This window comes from Mustela erminea, chromosome 2, assembly GCF_009829155.1.
Source record: "Mustela erminea isolate mMusErm1 chromosome 2, mMusErm1.Pri, whole genome shotgun sequence".
Classification (NCBI taxonomy): Eukaryota; Metazoa; Chordata; class Mammalia; order Carnivora; family Mustelidae; genus Mustela; species Mustela erminea.
Window position 1 is genome coordinate 142147412 of NC_045615.1, and position 17769 is coordinate 142165180.

Sequence of the window (17769 nt, forward strand, 5' to 3'; positions counted from 1 at the left end):
GGGTGACTCAGTTGGCTAAGCATCTGACCAACTCTTGATCTCAGCTTAGGACTCGATCTCGGGATCATGAGTTCAAGCTTCTGTGGAGCCCACTTAAAAAAAAAAAAAAAGAGAAGAAAATGAATCTCAGATCAAAATGTAAAACATAAAACTGTAAAACTTTCTAGTAGCCAGATTAAGAAAATAAAAAGAAACAGATGAAATTAATTTTAATAATGTATCTACCTCAGTATATCCAAAATATAATTTCAGTGTATAATTAATGTTGTAAAATATGAATGTTGAGGTATTTTACATTCTTTCTTTTTTGCACCACGTCTTTGAAACTTTGTGTCTATCTTATATTTATAGCACTTCTCAGTTGGGCGGAGCCACAGTGTGCATACCTGGATGCTAGTGACTACTACATTGGACAGCACAGTCTAGAGTAGGAGTATCATTGTAGTGATAGTCTTGTCATAATTTTAGAACTCCGTGTTGGGAAAAAATTCACACAAATGTTTTACTATTCCTTTCCTTTCCTGTTTAAAGATTGGAAGCCAATGGCTATATATTTTTATTACGTCCCACACTGTCAGTTTTGTGAATCAAAGTAGTATAGGATTGCAACTGTAAAATAGCTGTGGTTTAAATTTTCATTATTTAAAAAAATACAGCATTTTGAAATATTTTTGAAAGTTCAGTATTTAGGATAATTTTGGAATTCATAAACCTGTGAATTACAAATTCAATTTAGGTTGACTTTCTTCAGCGAGCTAATAAAGACCTGGAGAAGCATATACAGGAGCTTATGGAAACCAAGGAAACAGTGACTACTGAAGTTGTTAATTTAAGTAACAAAAATGAAAAACTCTGCCAGGAATTAACTGAAATAGACCAGTTAGCACAGCAGTTAGAAAGACATAAAGAAGAAGTGCTTGAGACTGCTGATAAAGAACTTGAAGAAGCAAAGGTATGTCTAGGTTGTGGGAACATTTGCTGATTCTCCTGGAACATAGTGAGCGTAAGCCCCCTTTGATACCTGATTTGGTCTTTTGGTTTGTTTTTTTCACAATTCAAGTTTTTCCGAAGTGGTGTTTACACCCTTGGGTATGTTTCTAAAGCACACCTTTTCTTAGGATAGCTCTCCTATAGATTTTGTCCTATTTTTCCTCAAGAGTTTCATCTCTACATTGTGAACAAGCTTTGGAAGTTTGTCCTCTGTGTCATTTTGTGCTCATGATCTCTTTATTTTCTGAAATAGTGTTTGTACTTAACACATTTTTAATTTGGTAGCAAACATTTTTCATCTTTAAGTTTAAAATAGATATGAAAGGGGACACCTGCCTGCTGTGGTGGGAGGAGCAAGCAACTCTTGATCTCAGGATTGTGAGTTTGAGCCCCAAGTTGGGTGTAGAGATTACTTAAAAATAAGATCTTTTAACAATAATAATGAGTAGGGGCGCCTGGGTGGCTCAGTCGTTAAGTGTCTGCCTTCTGCTCAGGTCATGATCCCCCACATGGGGCTCCCTGCTCAACGGGGAGCCTGCTTCTCCATCTCCCACTCCCTCTGCTTGTATTCCCTCTCTCACTTGGTCAAAAAAAATAAAATCTTTTAAAAAATAATAATGAGTATATATATAGAAATGAAAGATGTAATTTCCAGTCTGTTGTAAATACTGATCTCTTAAAACTGTCACTTCGTTCTTTTACATACAGCTAAATGACTCTTTCTTCTTGAAATCTCCACAGTTTTATCCTATTTTAATATATTTATGCTTAAATATCTTTTCATGATCACTCTATCAAACATCTCTGCAATAAAAAATACATGAATTGAAATTATTTATTATTTATTTAAAAATTTTTTATTTTAAAAAATGTCCTTTGACAGGGCACCTGGGTGGCTCAGTGGATTAAAGCCTCTGCCTTCGGCTCAGGTCATGATCCCAGGGCCCTGGGATCGAGCCCCGCATCGGGCTTCCTGCTCAGTGGGGAGCCTCCTTCCTCCTCTCTCTCTCTGTTTGCCTCTGCCTACTTGTGATCTCTCTCTGTCAAGTAAATAAATAAAAATCTTTAAAAAAAAAAGTCCTTTGACTACAAAGTTCAAAGTGCTAACACTTTCCTCTGAATAGTGATATAATTATTAGTAATTGGTGGATCAAAGTGACAAATATAGCACAAATGCTGATACCTACTGAATTGAAAAGTGAAATTTTATTGGAAATATATCTCTTAATAAGATACATCTTATTAATGCATATCTTAATACATATCTCTCATAAATTTTGATTATCTTTATGTTTGGTGCTTCAAAAGTTTTTCATATTTTGAATGATATTAGATGCATGACTTCGCTTTAAAAAGTGGGGGGAAAACAGTTGTGAGAGGGAAGGTGACAGGGGAAAGGTCATGAGATACTTAGACCACACACAGGTTGTCAGGTAGATAATTCTTAAAAAAGGAATGTACATCCAAATTAAGAGTCCAGATATGGATACATGAAAACTACATGTATACCACAGTTTTTACATAATACTTTGGAAGTATTTATGTTATCCCAGGAATGGGTATAACTTAGTCTGAGGATCAGGACTCTATATCATTGAATCAATTTTGTACAATGTCATTTCAACTAATTAGTGAAATAAAAGTAATATACCTCAACATAATGAAGGCCATATATGAAAAGTCCACAGTATATTATACTCAGTGGTGAAAGATTGAAGCTTTTCCTCTAGGATCAGCAGCAATGCAAGGATCCCCATTCTTCCAGTTCTGTTTCGTGTATATCGGAAATCCTAGCCAAAGCAGTTAGTCAAGAAAAAGAAATAAAAGGCATCCAAATTGGAAAGAAAGAAGTAAAATTATGTTCCAGATGACATGATCTTAAATGTAGAAGACCCTAAAGATTTCACAAACCAGAATTAATAAATTCAGCAGAATGCAAAATCAGTGCAAAAAAGCAGGTGTGTTTCCATATGCAAATGATTAAAATCCAAAAGTAAATTAAGAAAATAATCCTATTTGCAACAGCATCAAAAAGAATAAAATACTTAGGAATAAACTTATCCAAGGAGGCGAAAGACCATATGCTGAAAACTATAAAACATTATTGAAGAAAATTGAAGAAGAGAGAAATAAATGGGAAGACATCCTATGTTCCTGGATTGGAGGACTTAATATTGTTCAGATGTCCGTGGTACCCAAAGCAATCTACAGATTCAGTACAATCCCTATCCAAATCCCAATGGCATTTTTTATAGAAATGGAAAAAAAATTATAAAATCTCAAGAGGCCAGGGTAGCCAAAAGAGTCTTGCAAATGAAGAATATAGGGGTCCTTGCCTAGCTTAGTTGGAAGTACATGTGACCCTTGATCTCAGGGTCATGAGTTTAAGCCCCACATTAGGTGTAGAGACTACTAAAAAAATAAAATTGAGAGCATAATTAAAGCTATTTTAATTTTTTGTGGCTCTAGTTTCATTGGAACATTCCTGTAGTTCATTCCTCTCTTTTTCTACTTTGTTTTGCATTTTCTCTGCTCATGCACACAACATACTGAACATTGCTTCTCAGGTCCCATTTACAGTGTTCAAGAATGACATTTTGGCTCACATTGGGTCAAAATATTCTAATATTGGTATTCAGTGCTCTCATTTGCTGTATAGAGGTTCCACATTGGTAGTAGCAGGTAGAGGGAAATCAAATAAGATAGGAAAGTTAGGAAATAACAATGCCATAAGAAAAACCCAAAAAATCAAGGTTCAAGGAAGGTCCTACAAGTATACAGGCAAAGTAGGTTTTTTAAGTGGGCCCTCTCGTTTCAGATGTTAAATATCTCTCCCCATAGGGACACTTGGATGGCTCAGTTAGTTAGGCGGCTGCCTTCAGCTCAGGTCATGATTCTGGAGTCCAGGATCAAGTCTCACATTAGAGTCCCTGCTCAGCGGGGAGTCTGCTTCTCCCGCTGACCTCTCTCCTCTCATGCTCTCTCTCATTCTCTCTCTCTCTCAAATAAATAAGTAAAATCTTAAAAAAAAAAAGATATCTCCCCATAAGCATTCAGGATACCAAGAAATTAAAGAGAAGCCTGGACTTTGTCTCCTCTTCACTGAAATTGAGCCTTAAAACAGCTAAAGCTTCCCATCTCACTGTTGAGAAGAAAGATGACTCAACAAAATGACTTGGTCTTATTTGCAGTGTGACTTAGTGATAAATATTTGATTTTTAGGTCTGTATCTAATAAGTTTTTTATTCCTAGAAAGAGATTAAAAGAAAGCTTTCTGAAATGCGGGATCTTGAAGAAACAATGGCAAAACTTCAGCTGGTAAGTAGAGGTCATGTTGAATCGCCAGAAATTTTGGTAAGAAAATTTGCATGCTGTATTTTACATATTTTTTAATTGAGATATAATTTACACATTATACTATTCACTCTTAAACATTTAATTCACTGGTATTGGTGTAACCATGAAGTGTTTCAGCTATTCTGATGATCAAGTAATAAAACATTTTCATCACTCCAAAAAGAAACGTCATACCCATTAGCAGTCCCTCCCCATTTTCCTCAGCTCAGCCTCTGACAACTACTAATCTTTCTATTTCTATAGACTTGCATATTCTGGGCAGTTTATACCAATGGAATCACATAATGTGGCCATTTTGTCTGACTTCTTTGATTTAACACAGTATTTTCTAGTTTCATGCTTGTTATAGCATGTATCCAAGTACTTACTTTTTATGGCTTGGTAATATTCCACCATGGATGTATTTCATTTTGTTTCTGTATTTATAATTTTTTAATCTCATATTAATTACTTCATGACTGGTCAGTTTGCTAGTATGAAAACTAAAAATTGTTAATTATTTGTTAAAGTTGTCGACTTTTATTAAAAGCACTCAGTCTGGGGCACCTGGCTGGCTCAGTCGAAGTGGGCAACTCATTTTTTTAAAGATTTTTGTTTATTTATTTTAGAGAAAGAGAGCGCATGTGTGTATGTGAGTGGGGGGAGAGGGAGAGGGAGAGGATAAGCAGACTGTGCATTGAGCATGGGAGCCCATTGCAGGGCTCAGTCTCCCGACCTTGAAATCATGACCTAAGCCAAAGTCAAGAGTTGGACATTTAACTTACTGAGCCACCCAGGCTCCCCTGGAGCGTGACTCTTGATCTCAGGGTTGTAAGTTTAAGCTCCATGTCAGGTATAGAGATTACTTAAAAATAAAATTTAAGAAACAAAACAAAACACTCAGTCCTCTCTTAATAGCTTTGTTTGGTAGCGCAAATCATTTTTCTAGGTAATATTTGTCGTCTTCTGGTAGTCTTCAAATAAGAAAAATAGTAATCATCCCAGCATAAGCCCAGATGTAGCATATAGTTCTATAGTCTAGAACTGACAGCATATCTTGCTTCCAGTTAGAAACTGCCAGGTGAAAAAAAAAAAAAAGAAAACTCCTGGGTAGTCACCTAAAAGATGATTGGGGATTTTTTTTTTCTTAGTAGCTTATTAAATTGGGTGAATTTCTTTTAAGATTAGAAAATAAGACTAATACTAATTTTCCAGTTTTCTCATTATATATAGTCTTATACAGTGTAGCGGCAATGTTCTGATAGCGTAAGGCAAATTTAGAAATGAAGCCATTGTGATATGCCGCCACACTGTACGTGCTTGAACACTTGCTTTTATATGCTCACTGTGAATCACAGTGACTTCTTTTTTTATTCATTTGCAGCTACTCAAGTCAGTATTGAATAACTGAATTAACTAAAACTGCTAAATGTTGTCCACTCTTTTTTTTTTTTTAAATGTTTTCTACTCTTGAACTCATAGATACTGTGAAATTCTTCCCTGAGGTCAGTAAATAAAAAGTAGATGTTTTGATGGTGTTTTTGCTAACAGACTAAACTGTGAGGGCAGGGATTTGGGGTTGCTGCTATTGTTTGTACGCTATAAACCCTCGAGTGCGATTCGTAATGCTTGTCTCGGATTCTGACCAAGTCTCAGTAGTACTGGCTGACAAGGATGCAATAGCTACTTTCTGACCTTTCTTGTTTTTTCCAACTACTGCTATATTAGTATTTTTAAGATGAATACTAATGATATTAGTAGCTAACATTTATTAAGCACTTGCCATGTTCTAGACACTGTGCGGAGTGCTTCTCAGCCTTAGTTTCATCCTCACCCATGAATCCTCAGTATCCAGGTAGTGCTTTTTTTTTTCCCTAAGATTTTATTTATTAATTTGATGGAGAGAGAGAGATCACAAGTAGGCAGAGAGATAGGCAGAGGGGTGGGGGGAGCTGGCTTCCTGCTGAGCAGAGAGCCCGATGTGGATCCCAGGACCCTGAGATCATGACCTGAGCTGAAGGCAGAGGCTTAACACACTGAGCCTCCCAGGCGCCCCAGGAAACCAGGTACTGCTCTTGTTGTGTAGATGAGCCTGAGACAATACCAGTGATACCTATGATAGTCTTAGAGCACTGTGTATACTTCTGCCTTATTTTAAAAATAAAAAGGCTTTAAAACTTTTTATTGCAAAAGTACATATTTATTTTAAAAAGTAGACAATATGCTAAGCAAATTAAGAAAAAATAAAATCTAATAATTCTACTACTCAGAAAGGAGCCCTATTGATATTTGGGTTTTGTGGTCCTTTTAGCCACAGTTGATAATTAGCTTTAGTTGAACCCATGTATTTGACTAAGTATGTGTCTGTATGTATATGACTTACCCTTAATTAAATGTACTTACCAAAATATCAATTTTAAGTTCTATAATATTTTTTCAAGTTACTAGAAATCTTAACTATAGTATTAAAATTTACAGGAATTAAATTTATGCCATAAAGAAAAGGAGAGACTGAGTGATGAACTACTTATAAAATCAGATCTGGAAACTGTTGTTCATCAGCTTGAACAAGAAAAGCAAAGACTTAACAAAAAAATGGAAAGTTTTGCGGTTACAGGTAAAATATAAAATGTCAATAACTTTAAAAAGTGATTGTTATTCTCTCCTGACATATTATTTTTCTTAGTAGATTACCTTTCATTCATTCTTAAATTCAATAAATATTTGTAGAGTGCTCATTACATACCAGAAACCATACTGGATGCTGTAGATAGCTGGAAAATCTCCTTCAGCAACCTTACAGGATTCTTTTATATTTTTATATGACTAGTTGGTACAGGGAATGCTTGAATATTTTCCAAAAGAAGTATATTCTTTTTCAATGCAGATAATAGAATTAATTAAGACTAAGGAAAACTTCGGAAATAGTGAAAATTTGAAATGCAGAATCTTTATAAGGAGATGCACTTGTATTAATTGAAAGAACACATTCCCATGTGTTCTTTCTCTCTTTCTCTCTTTTTATCTCTTTCTCCCGGTAGGGCAACTTTCTGCTAGGTAACAGCCCTAAATGAGTTAGTTTAAGAAACATGTAAGAATTCATCCATTCATTCGACAAATGTGAGCCTGTTGTGTGCCAGGCTCTGTTTTGGGTACTAAGGTATATGATGGTAAACAAAATACACAAAGTCCCTGCTCTTGTGGAGCCTTTGTTCTAGCTAGACAAACTAGTAGCACATAAATGAAAAAGCCCAATTTTAGATGATAAAAGGTATTAAAATTAGGGGGAGATGTGCTAGAGATTGACCCAAGATCTCAGAGACAAGACACCAGCCAAATGAAGATTTGGAACCGTTTTTTCCAGGCAAAGGGAACAGCAAGAGCAGAAGCCTGGTGCTATCAAATTCCCTGGTGTCTTCAGAAGTAAAAGAAAGCCCGTGTTCTATGTTAAAAAGAGGCAGTATCCTAGGCTCTTCAGCATCTATGTGGATAATCTATTTGGTCCCTTCTCCACTTACTGCCTCAGTGACTTGAGCACATTACTTAACCTCTCTAATGCTTTAGTTTCCCTGTCTATGGAGTTAATGATGGCACCTACCCAAAGCATTCTTCTGAGGATTAAATGGGTTAATACATTAAAGTGCTTAGACCTGTGTATAAAAGTTTGCAGTGTAGTTTCTTTCATACCTAGTTATGGCCTATCATTTCAGTGTGATCTTTCATATCTGAAACTCCCTGTTTTTCTGTGGTGCAGTTGCAGTAGGGTGCCAAAAATCCAACCACAGGTCAACCAAAATATTTACCTTCTACACACGTGCACATGAGCAACTAAGTACTGCTTGCATGTGCACCAGACATATCAGTAAATTAGATGGTCCTGAACTTCAGGAGCACTCTCAGTGATGTATGGAAATCTTACTCTATATTTCTTATCACTTGATCTCCTACTCTTTGCTGGGAACATTCCAAATGTTTTACATTCTTAATAAGCCTATGACTCTCATTCCACCTCCCATTCTGAGTGGGCGATTTTCAGGTTCCCTAAGAGAATGGAAGCCTTCAAGGAAGCCTTCTGTCAGTTTCCTATCCCAAGATCTTAAACTGTGCATTTTTATCTTCCCTCCTGTTACTATGGAAGTGTGTCCATCTTAGGAAAGGCCACTGCCTCCATCTGTTCTCCGGATCCTATCCTAGTTTTAAAACATTACATATTCTCCCTTTTCTATAACTTAAGTCTGTACTGTTTTTGTCCATTGGCATTTAAACATACTTACCCTGATATGTCTCTTGAGGCAAGGGAAACAAAAGCAAAAATAAACTATTGGGACTACATCAAAATAAAAAGCTTTTACGCAGCAAAGAAAACAATCAACAAAACTAAAAGGCAGCCTACAGAAAGGGAGAAGATATTTGCGAATGATATACCTGATAAAGGATTAGTATCCAAAATATATAAAGAACTTAATAAAACTCAGCACCGGAAAAACAAATAATCCAGTAAAAAAAATGGGTAGAAGACATGAATAGACATACAGGTGGCCAATAGATACATGAAAAGCTGCTCATCATCGGTTACCATCAGGAAAATGCAAATCAAAACTATAGTGAGATATCACCTCACACCTGTCAGAGTGGCTAAAATCAACAACACAAGAAACAAAAGGTGTTGGCAAGGATGCAGAGAAAGGGGAGCACTCTTATACTGTTGATGGGAATGCAAACTGATGCAGCCAATGGGGAAAACAGTATGGAGCTTCCTCAAAAATGTAAAAATAGAACTACCCTATAATTCATCAATCACACTAATAGGTATTTACCCAGAGAACACAAAATACTAATTCAAAGGTATACATGCATCCTGATGTTAAAGCAGCATTAGCTACAATAGCCAAGTTATGGAAACAACCGAGTGTCTATCAATTAAAAGAGTGGATAAGGAAGATGTGGTGGGATGCCTGGGTGGTTCAGTCAGTTAAGTGCCTGCCTTCAGCTCAGGTCATGATCCCAGAGTCCTGGGATCAAGTCCCACATCAGGTTCCTTGCTCAGTGGGGAGCCTGCTTCTCCCTCTGCCTGCTGTTTCCCATGCTTGTGAGCTCTCTCTCTCTCTGACAAATAAGTAAATGAAATCTTAAAAAAAAAAGATGTGGTGTATATGTATACAATGGAATATTAGCCATTAAAAAAAATGAAATCTCGCCATTTACAGCAACATGGATGGAGCTATTAAGTATTAAGCCAAGTGAAATTGAGTATTACGCTAAGTGAAATAAGTCAGAAAAAGACAAATATATGATTTCACTCACGTGGGATTTTCTTGTAAAGATTTTATTTACTTGAGAGAGAGAGAGCATGAGCAGGAGGGAGGAGTAGAAGGAAGAGGGAGAACTAGACTCCCTGTTGAGTCGGGAGACCAATCCAGGACCCAGTCCTAGGACTTTGGGATCATGACCTGAGTCAAAGGCAGACACCCAACCAACCGAGCCACCCAGACACCATGCTCTTATGTGGAATTTAAGAAAACAAATGAGCAAAGAGAAAAAAAAAAGAGAGGCAAACAAAGAAATAAACTCTTGGGGCACGTGGCTGGCTCAGTTGGAAGAGCATGCAGTCCTTGATCTCAGAGTTGTGAGTTTGAACCCCGTATTGGGTGTAGAGATTACTTAAAAATAAAATCTTAAAAAAAAAAAGGGGGTGGGGGGAAGAAATGGACTCTTAACTCTAGAGAACGAAGCGATAGTTACCAGAGGGGAGGTAGGTTGGGGGGGATGGGTGAAATGGGTGATGGGAATTAAGGAGTGCACTTGTGATGAGCGCCGGGTAATGTATGAAGGTGTTGAATCTCTGTATCGTATAGCTGAAACTAATATCACACTGTTTGCTATCTGAAATTTAAACAACACAACAACAAACCATGCTTACCCTTTTCCCATTCTATAACAAAAACTTTGACCCATTCCCCTCCAGCTGTCCTTTTCTCTTTTCCAGGGTTTTAACAGCTTGAAAGGTCATCTACCCTTGCTGTTTCTGCTTGATCACTAGTACCTTTTACCTCCTCAGTCCACTCCAGCTGGCCTCCATCCCCACCTGAGCTGCTCTTGGAAGGGCTTCCCTCATCCCCATTATGCTCAATGTGGTGGATACTTTCCATTCATTCATTTATTTGACTTCTTAGCATTTACCCCAATAGCCCATTCCTTCCCACTCGTCTTTCTTCTTACCTCTCCGGTCATTTCTTGGGATAAATTTGTCAGTTCATCCTCCAGATTGCATTACATGTTATTCTTTTGTAGATTTTATCCTTCTACACGGTTAGAATAATTGTTTGACCTTAGCTATATTTTTCATACTTGTATTCTTAGCTAGTGCTGGGCATAGAGTAAATCCTCCATAAATACCTATCAAATGAATGAAAGAAGAGAGGAGAGTGAGTCAGAATATGTTTTGAAAATCACTTCATGCCTCAGAGATAAGTTAGATTGAACTATATGGAATTACCAGTATTAGGCTACTTTGACTCAAGAAAAGGTAAATTTTGTTGTAAAAGTTAACAGTTGTACTTTTTTGGAGAAAGATGAGTTGTTTTGATCTCTTTGTGTAAAACTGTATTAAATTCAAGCTTAATGTTAAAAGTCATGCATATTATGATTAATTGCTTATAGATAAATTTTCTTTTAATGCATTTTCAGGTGACCAGAAAGTAAGTACCATGTGATAGTTTATTCATTTTATAGTACTAAATGGTACCATCCTTGTGACAGGACAAAAGTAGGAGGACTTTGACTTACTAGATTTTATTTAAACTTTCAATGTAATTTGTGCTCTTTTTCCTCATTTTTCTCAATATTTATCTCTTTGATATCAGCCAGTGATAGATGATGTACAAAAGTTAATGATTTTTAGTAGCTTGTATTCTAAAACTTAGTTTGGCTAATTGTATAATTTATATGCAATACTTTTACTATTTAATTAATTTACAGAAAGAGAACTTACTCTGGAACTTGAAAGGATGAGGCTAGAACATGGAATAAAACGTCGAGACAAGTCACCCTCTCGTTTAGATACATTTCTGAAAGGTATAGAAGAAGAACGAGACTATTATAAGAAAGAGCTAGAAAAACTCCAACATATAATACAGCGAAGATCTTGCTCTATAAATTACTCTACACGGGAAAAAATTCCAATATTTAAAACACTAGAAAAGGTAATATCTCTTTTTAAGGATGATTGATAATCAAGAGTGTATCTTTATGAAAAAACTTTTCTGGCATGATGATTATATTAAATATAACTTTATTCGTATTTGTTTTTTAAAAGTTTTTCTTGGGGCCCCTGGGTGGCTCATTCATTTAAACATCTGAGTCTTGATCTCAGTTCAGGTCTTGATTTCAGAGTCATGAGTTCAAGCCCTGTGGTGGGCTCTGTGCTGGATATGGAGCCTACTTAAAAGCGGAGGGGTGGTGTACCTGGGTGGCTCAGTCGGTTACCCATTGTCAGACTTGATTTCGAAAGGCTCACGTCATGATCTCAGGGTCATGAAATTAAACCAAGAGTCTGGCTCCTCACTGGGCTTGGAGCCCGCTTAAGATTCTTTCTCTTTCTCCCTTTGCCCCTCCCCTTGCTCACATATGCAGGCGTGTGCACTCACTCACAACCTCAAAAAACAAAAGGTTTTTCTTAATTTTGATTTTTGTTTTTTTTACATGACCTATACTGTAGAGACATTGCATTTATTAGGAAAACCACTTAAGAACAGATAACAACATACTGATTTTTGGAAATTAAGGAAAGATGATTAGCTCATTACGTGTATAGGGTAAGTAGAGGGACATCTGGGCTTCCAGAAACTGGAACCACTAATTCATGCTACTGGACGTTTCCTTTCTTTCTATCCTTTACTCTTGGTATCACCTGCCTTTTCTTTCTCAAAGCAGAGTGGCTTCATCCACATGGCAGACAACATGGCTTCTTGCTGTGCCCAGCCTTGGACCAGTCAGAAAGGCGGGTCACACTGTGCACACCAGACATCATCCTTTTTAACCAAGCAACAGAAGCAGGTAGAGTGTGGAAGTGAGTGCAGGGCAGGTCCAGCACATTTATAAGTTGATAGTCTAAAGATGTATATTAGGTAAAGGTAACCATATTTCATGAGTGATTAAAATCATGTATCTATTTTAGGTCTTCATTATTTTCAATGTTTTATGAATATCATTTAAACTCTTCATTCAGGTTTTTCTTGTTTCTTTTTTTTTCTTTTTCAAGCTTCAGAACAACAGGAGTCCTGGAGGCTTATGACTCTAAAATTATCTACACACTAGATAAAATGAGGGGAAGTTAGAAGTAAAATTAAAACTCAAAACATTTAATTTCAGATGTTTAAAAATATCAAGTCACTGACATAGACGTGAAGATAATAGGTTAAAAATAATTCAGACTTGGCTGATTTGACCAGTTTCATCATCTTTTTCCTGAAGATCCTGTGCCCATTGTCAAATGGTGTGGGGTTGTTTTCCGATTGGACTGTTTTTTAATGTCATTGGCTAATGGCTGAATTTGACTTAAAGGTGTTAGTAAAAACACTACACTGTGTTATCTGTTAAAAGTGGAATGAATTGGTGGGGCAATGCGGTATACGTTAATTTATGTGTTACTGAGTTGTTTTTAAGCCCCATACATACTTAGGACTCAGAAAAAATGAATCACTGAATTGATCACCTTCATTGCAGAGGAGAATCTTCCATAAAATGGTTGATTAGTTTAATCTTTTCTAAAGTTTAGAAAGGTGGAGTGTTCAGAGCACTTTAGAGTTCCAATAAGTTGCAAGAATGGCAGGGAAGGTGTGTCTGTGAGTGGAATGGGTAGAGAGTAAAATGGGTGGAGTTCTGGGCACTAGAGTGCACCTGCATCTAAACTTGGATATTTCAAACATGTTTAGAAGCTACATAGCAAACAACAAAGTCTTCTAAAACTGGATTTGGTACACACTGTGAGTTTTCAAATCCTGCTTTATGGCAAACTTAGGCACAGTTTCTTAGGATTGCAGTAACTCAGAAAAAAATATTGGTATTTTTAATATCAATGATCTTTGTCAAAAATATACCCATTGATTTTCTACAGTCTGTGTAGGGTGAGCACTGCCTCCTTTCTCCTTGTGCTTGTATTCACTACGGTTCCAATTGTGAGTTTCAAGTATAGTGGAGTAGAAAGGGCTTTGGAGTTGAAGACACAAACTGCCTTTATGACCTTGGACAAGTTACCTCACTTCATGAAACCCCTGTTTCCAAGGTTACATGAGATAATAAGGGCCCAGCATCATACCTGGTTCCTAGTAAATATTTCATTCCCTTGTTGTTTGTTGGTTCAAAGCACATCACGTCTAGGTAAAAAGTTACATTCAATTCAATAGGGGCTTACTGAGTGCCTGCTCTGAATGAGGCACTGGGTGTGACATAAAGAAGACATAGTTGCTGTACTAGTAGCCTTCAGTGTCTTGCATGTATGTGCATGAGCCTGTGTGTGTGTGTGTAACAATGGAATGGTAAAAGGCAATTATTAACAACTACATATGAACACAAATATAAATATCTACATATTTATGTCTATACAAGATATATTTAGAAAAGATCTAGAGTTCCTGCTTAAAAAGGCCAGTCAGTAATGTTGGAGAATTCATTCGTTTTAGGTACCATGCTAGGCACTGAAGGTGTGGTCAGACAATATACCTAGCGTGTTTCTCATTGAACTCACATTTTAGTGGTAAAGATGTATATTAAACAACTAATTATGTTAATAACTTTATAAGCTCACTTATAGTGTTAGTGGAAAAAAAATACAAGGTTTCAGAGCTCTAAGAATACAAAGAAGGAGATCGAAATTCGATTGAAGAGTCAGAAGACTAGTCTTTTAAGCTGAGACCTAGACAGTAATGAAAATAGACTATCAGGGACGCCTGGGTGGCTCAGTTAGTTAAGCAGCTGCCTTCGGCTCAGGTCATGATCCCAGTGTCCTGGGATTGAGTCCCACATCAGGCTCCTTGCTTGGCAGGAGCCTCTGTCTCTGCCTGCCACTCTGTCTGCCTGTGCTCGCTCTTTCCCTCTCTCTCTCTGACAAATAAATAAAATCTTAAAAAAAAAAAAAAGAGAGACTATCAGATCTTTTTTTTTTTTTTTTTCGTCCCAACCTTATTTATAACCAGACCCCCGGTGCAGACCCCCGGCTCCCACCCCACCCCAGGTCCTCAGCTTAGCTCTGGGCAAGAAGCTGGATGAGCAGTGACACTTTTTTTTTTTTTTTGGAAGGATTTTATTTATTTATTTGACAGACAGAGATCACAATTAGGCAGAGAGGCAGGCAGACAGAGAGGAAGGGAAGCAGGCTCCCTGCTGAGCAGAGAGCCCGATGTGGGGCTCGATCCCGGGACCCTGGGATCGAGCCCGACTGGGGCTCGATCCCAGGACCCTGGGATCATGACCTGAGCAGAAGGCAGAGGCTTTAACCCACTTGGCCACCCAGGCGCCCCAGCATTGGCCCTTTTGCCAAGCCCAGAACTCGGGAGCCCCTCACCAGTTCTGGGGTTTTGCCCTCACCTGCTGAATTTTGCCAGCCATGGCCCCATCTGTGACCCCAGTGCAGTGGGACAGTACAGGGCTCAGCACTGCTTTGTTCCAGCGCTCAATAACCACATCTGCAGGACTGTCAAGTCTTTATTCACTGAATTCTTCTTTTCTAAAATCTATGCAAACCACCTCCTTTTTGTAAGATATTTTTATGTAGATATAGTTAAGTTATAGATTTTCTTTTATAGTTATCTAAGCCTTAATTAAGTCCTCAAACTCTAATCTGCTTTTGTCCTATAAAATATCCTTTAAGGTGTCCAGATAACTGATCTCATCCATTATGCTTTGATTTTGCTTGTTTAACCAAGAAGATAACTTACTTCCAAGTGGCAAATTAGGGGTACCTCACAGATACCAATTTTATATTAGACATGGTTATGTGCACAGTAGGTAGTGAATAACATATCAGGATGCTTTCCAGTGTGCCAGATTATCTCTTCCTGGGGCTTCTGCATTTAGTACTTTAATATTAAGATAACGTATCCCCTCAGGGTTGTGAGATCAAGCCCTGCATCAAGCTCATGCTGGGCGTGGAACCTGCTTAAGATTCTCCTACTCCCCTGCTCTCTGGCTTGCTTGCTTTCTTAAGGGGAAAAAAAAAAAAATGATACCTTAGATCTCAAGTCTACATTTATCACCTTTATTTTCCACATAGTTGTGAAGATAGTGGGTTTTTTGAATTGGACTAAAATAAGAGGCATCATCCTATCTTAGAAATGTTGGAAGTATTTGCTTATTTGGTGAACATCCTTAGTGAATACTGCCTGGTAGAAATATTTATATTTATCTCATTGTAAAAATAGACTTCACATAGGTTGGGGCTGGGATGGTTGTGGGAGGTTAGTGTGGCTGGGAAATTGATCTTAGATTCATTCAGAAAACACTGAAGACTGTGTTAGGCTATAATAGTTACTTGCATTGGGTGAGCAGGCACACGATATCGTCCTAGTCCCTTTCCTGGAGAGGGTTGTAAACTAGTGGTTCCCCAAAATTTGCATGCATGAGAATCACCTGGAGGGCTTGATAAACCATGGTTACTGGCCCTAGGCCCACAGTTTCCGATTTAGTATGTCTGGCGTGGGCCCACCAACTTGCATGTGTAACAAGTTCCTACATGCTGCTGATGCTTCTGCTCTGGGGATTACACTTCAGTTACTAGCATTATAAACAACTCCAGGGAAAGGACAGTTGGAAGCGTCTGACAGGATCTGATCAAGTGGTATCACTGGCAGGGGGGCGAGCAGGGTGGAGAGTCCCTTCTTGGGCATTTGAAGACCAGACATTTGCTCCAATCCTGCGTGCACTCTATTCTGCTGCTCTCATTACGGATAAAAAATTGTGTTTTGTATGTCTGTTAACATTATTCAGTCACTGTCATTACCAACATCCTGAAACAACCATATGGTGATAATTATAACAAATGATAACTTGTTTTTAAATTGTGTTTCAGGGTGATTACAACTCAGAAATTCATCTGATCACAAGAGAAAGAGATGAACTGCAGCGTATGCTGGAAAGATTTGAAAAACATATGGAGGATATACAGTCCAATGTTAAATTATTGACAGCAGAAAGAGATAAACTAAGTGTCTTATATAATGAAGTAAGAAATTAATTAAGGCAACAGATTATATAGAATAAGTAACTAAAGGGAACCAGTATAAATCTTTTAAATTACTGTTATATATGGACCTTGTTTTATTCCTTCATAATTAGAACTAAGTACAGTAGTAGTTTCTATTGTCCTATTCCCAAAGCAGAGACTTGTATTATTTTTTCTGTATATATTCTTCCTCTCTTCTAGTCTATCTGTGTGTTGAATCTGTTAGAGATAATCTCCTACTTCTAAAGCTACCTGGAACAGGTCCTAGCCTGACTCTGAGCTAAATTTATCCTTTGGATTCAGACATGTTAGGAATCTGTCAAACAGTGGGTAGCACCCATAATTTGGATATATTGGATATTAAGGACTTAGCCTGTAGTTTTAAAAAACTTAGGGAAGAGAGAATTGATACAGCTTGGTACAGTTACAAAGCCTCAGTTGTCAGAGAACAAGGTGCATATGAGCAGAGCAAAGTGTCTAAATTTGTTCCATACCAATTTCCCATGAAGTTCTAGTGCTACTTTGAGGGAGGGAGAAGACCATGTAAGTTAAAAGGTCAAGTTGAAAAGGCTGTTTTTACTTTTGGAGACTTTTTGGAATCTGCATTTGCAAATTGATTCATTTCTGGACTTTCCCCCTATTGGCTTGGATTTCAGCTTCTTGGGTCTGCTTAGTCACTAATTGTCCATCTGCTGTCTGGTTTCCAAAATTTTGTAGCTGGCATTTCCCCGCAGTATCTTTGTCTTTTGGGATTTTGTTGTTGTTGTTGTTGTTATTTTAATCATTTTGTTGAGATTTGAGAAGAGAGCAAAGGTAGCAGTTTAGTTTGCCATTTTTTCACCTTTGGAGCATATCCAAAGTGTTTTTTATTTATATTTTTTAATTCTTTAAGGCTCAGGAACAGTTACATGCACTAAGACAAGAGTCTACTCAAACCACAATCTCCCATAATATCGTAAGTCTTATGGAAAAAGAAAAAGAAGTTGCGTTATCTGACTTAAGAAGGATTATGTCAGAAAAAGAAGCTTTAAAAGAAAAGTTGAAAGTAAGTAATAAGATCAACTTATTTTTGAAAGGTCGTTTATAGGGAAAAGGGAGGTCTTTATGTTTTCCTGTGAAGTGACTGTTTAGAATGTACAGCTAGATCAAGGGGTGGGCTAACAGTGACACAGGAACCAAATCCAGACCATTGTTTTTGCATGACCATGTGCTAAAAATGGTTTTTG

General features: G+C 37.4%; 1 protein-coding gene across 6 annotated transcripts in view; it reads left to right on the forward strand.

The window, feature by feature from the left end:
* The window catches only part of CEP135 (centrosomal protein 135), a 75216-nt gene that overhangs the window by 17420 nt on the left and 40027 nt on the right, over positions 1-17769 (forward strand). For all 6 annotated transcript variants that reach the window (XM_032334357.1, XM_032334361.1, XM_032334359.1 and 3 more), the window contains exons 8-13: positions 737-952; positions 4243-4308; positions 6805-6943; positions 11305-11528; positions 16391-16543; positions 17436-17588. In XM_032334357.1, the coding sequence (XP_032190248.1) occupies positions 737-952; positions 4243-4308; positions 6805-6943; positions 11305-11528; positions 16391-16543; positions 17436-17588 (951 nt within the window). The remainder of the gene's footprint in view (positions 1-736; positions 953-4242; positions 4309-6804; positions 6944-11304; positions 11529-16390; positions 16544-17435; positions 17589-17769) is intronic.